The sequence below is a fragment of the Pygocentrus nattereri genome, chromosome 7 (assembly GCF_015220715.1).
Source record: "Pygocentrus nattereri isolate fPygNat1 chromosome 7, fPygNat1.pri, whole genome shotgun sequence".
Lineage (NCBI taxonomy): Eukaryota > Metazoa > Chordata > Actinopteri > Characiformes > Serrasalmidae > Pygocentrus > Pygocentrus nattereri.
Genome location: NC_051217.1, coordinates 10,779,759 through 10,789,074, shown reverse-complemented (window position 1 = coordinate 10,789,074; position 9,316 = coordinate 10,779,759). Strand labels below are relative to the sequence as shown.

The 9,316-nt window shown below is 36.9% G+C and overlaps 1 protein-coding gene across 1 annotated transcript; it reads right to left on the bottom strand.

Moving 5' to 3' along the window:
- Positions 1–204: 204 nt before the first annotated feature.
- si:dkey-30c15.2 (uncharacterized protein LOC558938 homolog) lies at positions 205–8,796 on the bottom strand. The gene is made up of 12 exons (XM_017691727.2): positions 8,610–8,796; positions 8,399–8,442; positions 7,484–7,547; positions 5,930–6,070; positions 5,473–5,577; positions 4,342–4,388; positions 3,923–4,051; positions 2,428–2,479; positions 2,258–2,329; positions 2,027–2,165; positions 1,119–1,189; positions 205–899 (listed from the first exon to the last, which is right to left on the bottom strand). Exons 1-12 carry the CDS (start codon positions 8,637–8,639, stop codon positions 744–746), a joined length of 1,050 nt encoding a protein of 349 aa, XP_017547216.1. The 5' UTR covers positions 8,640–8,796; the 3' UTR covers positions 205–743.
- Positions 8,797–9,316: the final 520 nt, after the last annotated feature.

Sequence of the window (9,316 nt, the reverse complement as noted above, 5' to 3'; positions counted from 1 at the left end):
TTAGCAATGAAATAAGAGCACTACTACAAAACTTTCAGAGTTTAAATACAACAATCATGATGCACTTATTAAATAAAATTAACTAAAGAAAACAGGCATATATTTTTTATTGCACAGAAATGATCAAGTGTTCCGTGGGGGTTCCCCACTGAAGAAAAGACTTTGCGCTGTTATCCTAGTAAATGGATGAAATGAATATGGGAGTGCCGATAATTGAGAAAAATCTTTATTTTTTTTCTTTGAAAAATGTAACCTCAGTTCAAGGTCCAATTTCTCTCACCTTTAAGCTGATAAATCCCAGAGATGCCTCTTGGTCATCTTTATCAGGACACTCTATGCCCTTTACAAATGTTGTGCACCCCTGCATGCACCTTTTTACAGTAGCTTATCATTTTTAAATAAAAATATACAATAAAATACATTTTATAGTCTCAAATGTTATCCCCCCAATCAGAGAGACAGAAGACATATCTGCACATCTGGAGTGTGACATCTGGAGCACAAAAATGCAAAGCTGGTCTCCAATCAGGCAGGTGCACTGGAGTTAAACTGTTTTACAGGTAAGCTACAGTAAGTAGTAAAGGGTATCACATGACATTACAAATACTTTAAAACCATAAATAAAAATTTCAAAAGTACTAAAAACAAACAAATAAAAAACAAAAGTGCTACACTGTCAATTCTGCTTCAGCTTTATAATCCCTCATTCACACAGTGAGAATAATTTTACAATTAAAGACAATTCAATGTCTTGTTTCACTCAGTGATTGTTCAAAAAAGGCTTTATTTACGTAAGGCAGCAAAGGCAGTCTCTCTCCGAGCACAGCTTCTCTGAAGTTGCGGCGTCTCCAGGCATACACAATGCTGTTGAGGAACCCCTGCAGTGAGACTGATATCGCCTACACAGAGGAAAGACACAGGCACACATGTACACCAAGTGTTACACAGCGGAGCTCATATTAATAATCTCAGAGCTTAGCCATACTACTGTGTTCATTAGAAAATGAGAGGCAAAAATTAATCCTAGATCAGCTGTCTTATTTTGACCCTTTCATACATAAAATACAAGGGTTTCAGTTCTAAAAAGTGACAGTAAGGAAGTGAATATTAAAACACACCTGAATGACAAAGAGAGGAAACAGTCTGTCTGACTCTGAGCAAGCAAACGATAAACATATCAGAACAAGAGCTGAGGAGAGAAAATAGCAGAAGAAAATCAGAACCTGTAAGTCAGTCTCTCTCTCTCTTTCTGTCTCTGTACAATACCAGCCAAAAGTTTGAAACTTTTTCCTCATTTTAGTAGTAATAGTGAAGACATCAAAATTATTAAATGACATATGGAAACATTCAGAGACCAAAAAAAAAAAAACACTGATCAAATCAAAACTCTTTCATTTTGCATTCTTTTATAAATCAATGGCCCATTGCCCCACACTCTTGATCAGGGCTCAGCCCATGAGAACATTTGATTTGGCCCAAAAGAATATTAGCCAAAAACACCATCCCCTCACCCAAAGAGAGAACAGGCATACTTTATACTACTAATAATTGATCAAATTCTCATTTTCCTTTTAAAATTGTATGGTTTAAGTATTTTAGTAATAAAATACTTTGTTCTAAAAATAATTTTTTAAAAAGTCTGCTTTTTGGTATAGCTTTTTATCTTTTGAACCCTCAGCCCACTACAAACATTGCATTTTGGCCCCCCAAGACAACCAGTTCATTCTCATTCCAAGCAGGTTCACGAGGAGGTTCCTGGGACGGTTTTTTCAAAGCCCTCTGCTAAGGGTCAAACATATGTGTTTCTTAAAATATTTACTTTTTAAAAAAACGAAAAACAACTTCACTATTTCGCATTTAAGCCTCTGTCTTAAAGATTATGAGAAGTGTACATTCAGTAAGTTGGGTTCAAACCTTTGACTGGTACTGTATATAGCAGTTTTTTCTTTTACCATTTAGGACATACTAGGTTGTATATCGTCGCTGTCAGAACAAAACCTTTCAGAACAAAACACTGACTACTGACCTGGTGTCCAGCAGAAGATGATGACAAGAATCATGTAGCGGGCTGAGGACCAAATTCTGCCTGTAAATCCTTGTGAGGCTCTAAACATGCCAGCCTGCTCATAATGTCTGTACCAGCTCTGCAACCTCCAATAAACTAACTACAACAGAACAGAGCAGCACATCATCAATAAATGTGCTTTTCAGTTTGAATTTAGCAAATGAATCTTGTTATGAGTCTGTAAGTACTCACTGTGCAGCATGTTAAGACTGACAGCACACTCGCAAAAGTAAACCCCCTAATGAAATTGTTATGATGTGAATCCTATTTGAGACAGAAAGCAGAAAATATGCTTCAGAGACAACAACTCTAATTTAACAAGCAGCAAGTGAATGAAGTGGAAATGTATGACTCACACCTACCACAGTAGGACAGAAATCATTGTCAATGTGCAGTTGCAGGAAGAGAATACAGCTGCAACACAAGACAAAAGTTAAGGGTAAGAGAATGTGCACACACACACACACACACACACACACACATTACATCATACATAGATTTTTTCTGTTAAATTTTCTATTACAGCAACCAACAACTCCTCTTTGGATTTCAAAATAAAGGCTGCACATTCACAGGTGTCAACTGCCAGAGAAAGTAACCCATAAATTCACTGCTTTTTTAATACATTTTGACTTTCTTTACTGTGATAAATTTTGCCAATAACTACAATAATTACTCCAAACTGAATGAGAAAATTATTATTATTTTTTTTTTAAGTTAAACAGCTAAACAGTTTTTCATCCACAATTTTATAAATGTATTCAAACACAGTCAGATTGAGACAGAGAGACAGGCCATGTTCTCAAAAAGATTTTATGTAGCAGAGTGAGACAGAGGAGCATCTGTATCTTTGTTAATGCATCCTTATGCCTTGTTCGAGCACATTTTTCAAATTTCTGCATAATTTAATGGTTAAGCTGTAAATTAAGTCATTTAGAGTGTTTTGGTGTGCAATTGCATGTGTGCCGATCTAGAAAAACTGTGACAGCCCAAATGTCTTTACAGGGGTTGTAATGTCTGCAATGCAAATATAGCAATTTTATTTACTATCAGAAACCAAAACCAGCAGTGAACCTACATGTGTTCTAAATTCTATATGTAATACTGATGATGGTGAAATACCATTGAATGTATTCCAAAAAAAGATGGTTTAGGTCAAAGCCTTGTTTCAAAATGGTCATAAAGCAGTGCATTCATAAGCAGTGCATTGCATAAAAAAACTTCTTCTGATATAACAGGTTCCAGTGAGGTTACTTTTATAGGCCTTAATCTCTGCAGACATATAGTTCCTTATCACCACCACTGTGAAGAATTCTGAGTTTCTGTAGATTGGAGCATTTCACATCAACCCTCTCTGAATGACTTTGATTACATCTAAATTATTTCATAATGTAGAAGTGTGAAAAATCATCCCCTTTAAGGGACACAGAAACTAACACCTAGTCCTTCTAATGATGATATTATTACTATATGTTTTGTTTTCTGTACAACAATATTTCACCTAAATCAGTATGCAACCACCCACAGCTTGAGCACATTACTTAGGCTAGTAAGTGCAATAAAGTAGAAAGTGGGAAAGTAATCTGAACGTGAGAGAATCACTGGTGTTATTTGGCCAAGGTATATGAGAAAAACTGCATTAGACAAGATTTCCTATATCTCAGCCTATAAAGCTGTATAACACTGCAAAATAATAGTTTGTATGGGTAAACAGTATGAATTGACACCTATGTACTTCTCAAACTGTCAAAATCTGGATATTTTCCTACCATTGTGATTCTTATTTTCACAAAATAGCATATTTCTATAATAAATGTATTAATATATTTACAATGCTCTCACAATCCACACTCTTACCTATTGCAAAATCTAGTGTCAGTCCACACATTTTCTCCATCATTGGAGTCTTTAGATGCTGGAATATAGGACACCAGTGACAGACTCATGGTTCTGGTGTAGACCACATATCCTATTAGGGGTATCAGCCTGGAAGAACACAAATTAAAACACACAATTAGGCAGATACTGCTGTTGAAATATGAAGCATCATTCTGGGCCCAGTTTCCCAAAAGCACATTAATGTGAAGATTACACTAACTGGAAGAGAGGATGTTCAGTGTGATGGTTACTTAGCATTTAAAAATCATCTTTGTGCTTAGATGCTTTTGGAAAACCCAGTGCTATTTGGTTAGAACAGTAATCCTGTCTAATAACATAGTCCCAAGATAGCACCACTAAACAGGAATACTGAGAGATATAAATATATTCTTACTCACCACACAATGACATAGAGAAAATCAAATGCCCGCCAACTGCGCTGAGACTGTGATTAAGGGAAAGAGGGACAAAAAGTTAATAACAAATCTGGGGAACTCACCTCATTGGAACCCATCATAAATGTCACGCTTTCCCATTTACAACCAGTGAGGTTGACTTATGGCATGATTCATCAGTTTTTTTGTTGTTGTTATAAACTAGACACAAATTAGCTCAAACTGGCAACCGTTGCTCTAAGTAAATTTTTTATGAGTGTAAAAATGAACTTGAACCTGTTGTTATCCGTGTCAGCTTTCTATAGCAGTGCTTTGCTACCTGATGCTGTGTGGTGCAGTGCATCTAGTGTGTGGTGGCCTTGAGGGCCTTTTCAGGTTTTTCAGGTTTTCAGAGAAGGCCTGACAGTTTCTGGGAACTAAAACAAATAGTTAATTGGTTTTTTTTTCCCAACTTCTGCAAGTAAAAATTGTAAATGCCCAGCAGAAAATTATTTAATTAGAATTTTATTCTCTATTGTAATTAGGCAGATGCAGCTTAGCTGGTTCTCCCATTGGTTATGCTTTCTTGTTAGATTAACCACCAAGTAATAGTGTGATCAACCAAACAGATTTTTTTTACTTTACTGAAATTTGCTGCTACATACAAATTTCGACTTTATTAAAAACATTGTTTCATGACACATAAGCTTCAAATAAAACATGGAATGTCTATTACAAGTCTATTATCAATCTAGAATGGGCAAGAAAAATCATGTTGCTGTTAGCTGAGTGATAACATACTACTAGAATCCCCTAGGTCCCTGAGTGAAATTAGCATTATATAAAGAGAGGGTTTGTTTTTTTGACTGTGTTTTGACACTTACATCCCAAACAGAAGGCCCAGCTTAAATAGTCACGGTTCACTACTGTTTAAATGGTTATTCAATGAGCTTTAAAAGTTTTAAAGTATACATACTCAATAGGAATTGACAGAGAATTTACAGTAAACAGACACAGCTGTAATTTGATCACTGTAGTCATGCCATGTGTATGCTGTGTTCACAAAAATATCTTGATTTGGTTGTTACTATCGTCTATGCAGCTGACATGCCTGTGGGTGTGGATATGGGTGTTTATAGCAGTCTCTCTAATCACCTGACGTCTGTGTTCTTCCTCTCCTTGCTCCCTCCATCCTTGAGCAGTATGTGCTGACTCACAGGCATAAATGATGACAAGAAGGAAAGAGATACAGTAGAAAGTCTGAAAAAGAGAAAGTGAGAGAGAGGCTGTCTTTGTGGCTACAGATCTGTAACATCTCTGGCAGCAGTTGTATTGTAATCATAGACATTTGCACTAATTGTGGAGTTGATTATAGAGATACTGCTAATGCATTAATCCAGAGGAAGTGTTGATGATATAAGTGGGAAGGAAATAAGTAATCAGTAAACTGCAAACTGTAAATATGGCCTCTAAATATATTACTTGCATCACCAGATAATATCTGGCCCTAAATATTCTTTCACTTACTACATTTACTGCATTAATCAGGTTTACAAATGTTCATAAGGCTTCTTAAATCTTTGGAGTGTCAGTCGTTTATAGATTTTCTCACCAGAGACAAAGGCAGTAAATCAGTACACAGGACTTCACTTATGGGTATCGTTGTGTAAGACAGGAAGTTGATGATGGTAGCTCCAATTAAAACAAGTGAAGCCAGGAAGTCTGCCAGAGCCAACTGGAACAATGGTTTAGCCTTAAAGATAAGAACAAAACAAAAAGATCATTTGTAGTACATTGTTGGAGATGAACTAGTAAAAACATGAATACCAGTATGTCTTTGGCCTGTGAAATGGATTTTACATTCAAAATGTCTGCAGTTTAGAAAACAGGGAATGACAAATACTCCCTAAGACAACCATTATTAACTTTGGCTTTGTTTTTCTGAACTGTAAAAGTCTTGAACGTAAAACTCTTGAATGTAAAATCCCTGTTGGCCCTATCAGGCAATTTTCATCCCCACTGATGCTACAGCCAATCGTGGCCAGGAGTCCAATTGGCCTCACTCTCTCTGGGATGGTTCTACCTCTCATACCCATCATTCAGCTTGATACTAGCCAGCACAAGCGTCTGTTAGCTGACATAACAGAACTGGTGGATAGCCAGGACATGACTAAAATGGTGAAGAAAATTGTGAAAAATCCTTAAAAATAGGCTTAGACAATTTTATATAATAACTAGAAAGGGAACGTTTGTGAACGAACTTTCTTTCAGCTTTCTTTAAAGCCATAGCGCTATATATATATATATATATATATATATATATATATATATATATATATATATATACACACACACATATATATACATATACGTATACACACACACACACACACACATATATATATATATATATATATACACACACACACACACACACACACACACATACATATATATATATATATATGTATAGGCCAGTATAGGCTCTAGAGTCCTGCAACATATGAATCATGAAAATGGCACAAAAAAAATAGAACAATAAGCCAATTTAATGATCATGTTGTTATTATTAGGATAAATATGACGAAAAATATCAATACATAAATATGTATTGGCATCGCTCACCCTTCTGGAGCATTAGTACCATTCTGTAGGTACAGCTCAGGCAGAACACTAAAACATCATATTAAGAGATTTCTACTTTTATGGTACATTACAATTGATTTTCGCAGATTACGTCTTTCATTTTCTAGAGTCCATTATGTGATGCATGGCCAGATATAAGAATTTTAGAAGGGCATAGACGTTTCCTCAGTGTTTTAATTGGGGCTTCCGTTTTGCTGCGACTGTGGCTTTAACAGTCAGTAACTGTTTAAAGTAGGAGAGTCATACTTCTGTGTTATCTTAGACCAATAAGGGAAATTAGATAAGTATCACATGTCTTTTTAGGAGAGCTAAATGAGCTTGGTAACAAGCTTGTTCAAGGTATTCATTAACTCACACAAACTATGAACCAGGTGTCACTATTCACTGAGCATCAGTGCTAACTCTGTTGCAACTATTCTATGTGTTCTCACTGCAGCTCTCGTTTGTCCATACTTGACATTTTTACCTCCCCAACACACAAAGAACTCATGCACACAAAGATATTTGATGCATGACTCACCTGTTCATTGAGATGTCTTCTCTTAACAATAGATAACACTAAAATAGAGCAGCTCCCAATCAAACTGGAAGAGAAAGCAAAAGGGATTGAGATTAAACAGTATAGTGACCAATATAAAGACTGTATGATGCAAATGAACAAATAAAAACTGTCCAATGACTAACGGCACTCTTACAATGCAATAATTTAAATTTCAAACAGGACTAAGCACCAACCCAAATTGCAATGGGCTGAAGGGAATAGTGATTTTTTAGAGCTAACTCACTGCTTAAGGCAGGGGTGGCGAACTGCAGTCCTGACGAGCTGGAGTCCCGCACAGTTTAGTGATTTCCCTACCCAAACACTAGTTTAACTCATCACTTAATTACCAGGATAGGTCTGTGTGTTAGAAGCAGGACATCAGCCCTCCAGGACCACAGTTCGCCACCCCTGGCCTAAGAGATTTAACACTGAAATAAACGGTTTTGTTCCAAAAAGCATTACAAACCACTTTAGTGATTTTTGGTGTGATATACTTTGTTGGGAGTGGGCTTTACACATCCAAGAAATATCAATGCAACTGACAGAGAAATAAAAATGTGTTTTTTGTAAGTTTTTAGGCATTTATTTGTTTATCTTTCAGGTTATGTGATTCTCTCTGGGTGACTGCAAGTTTTCCCCTCGTTCTGCGAGTTCTTCTAGTCAGGAACGTTACCCTTACGACATGTAGCACTTTAGCACGTTACATAATCCTTTATTTTATTAATGTATTTATTACCCATCATGAAGGTAAGTCTAACGTGCCTGTGCACCTGGTTTCTTTTAAGGAAGTAATCCAACTGTTTTTTTCACTTTCTCATGAAAGCTGAAAGACAAACTGTTAATTACTCTTTAACACAGATTAGACTCAGCGCTGGCAGACTGAAGAGCTCTTACCTTAAACTAAGCAAAGAAATGTAGATGGAAGAGAGAGCGGCGAGCTGAACAGGGTGAAAAAACACAAGCAGACAAACAAGCAGGTAAACAAAATGAACTTAAAGTCTGAAATGCAATCTGAGGTCATACACACGGCAGTCTTGATCATCTCTCCGCATGTCTCTGCGCTGTGTGTGTGTAAGTTAGTTTTATTTGCATAGGATAAATTCACCTTGTCGTCCGATAAGCCACTTGAGTTCATGTCGCCAGATCAACAGAAAATCCAGTGGACATAAATCTGGGAAAGCGTGATAATCTGTCATTTACATGTCCATTCAGTGCTGAATAGCGGGCCTCCTTGACCGCATCTCGCGCTGAACGGTGAACAAACTGCTGCGTGTTAACTGGTCTGAGGTGTGTTGTGTTTTTTCCACCTGTATTCTGACAACTCCCGCCTCCTGCGCCAGGATTGGCTGATAATGTCCAGAGGTTCCTGCGCCAGGATTGGTTAGTAAATCATATTTACAAGCAGCCCGCCAGTCAGTTTACCAGTACGAGCTGATACCAAATATATGAGCGTTGGCGTAAACGCTGATTGGCCAGAAGGGCTCTGCGTTTCAGTTTACTAGCGCCACGCGTTGTGTCATGGAGAAAAAAATATATGTATTTCCATATATTTATATATTAACTGTTAGTTTCGGCCACGCAAGCTGATAGGCCGAGAAGTGTTCTAACAGTGCTGTTTTTTCACCATAACATCAGAGAACTTGTAGAGATGAGAACTACCACTCTGCAATGTCTTCCGGGTTTCTCAGACGCTAGATGGCGCCCCCGAGCGAATCCAAAATTAATGGGTTGATATGGCGCATTTGAGCAAAATCAAAGTTTATAAATTCTTAAACATTTTTAATGTAAAAGAATGCAATCACTTACTGAACA

Coding starts and splice junctions, on each gene's coding strand:
- si:dkey-30c15.2 (XM_017691727.2), bottom strand. CDS start 8,639: ATGAACTCAAGTGGCTTATCGGACGACAAG. Junction 4,389..5,472: donor AGGAAGAACACAGACGTCAG/GTGATTAGAGAG, acceptor CCTTAATCACAG/TCTCAGCGCAGTTGGCGGGC. Junction 4,052..4,341: donor TTTCTCTATGTCATTGTGTG/GTGAGTAAGAAT, acceptor GTGTTCTTCCAG/GCTGATACCCCTAATAGGAT.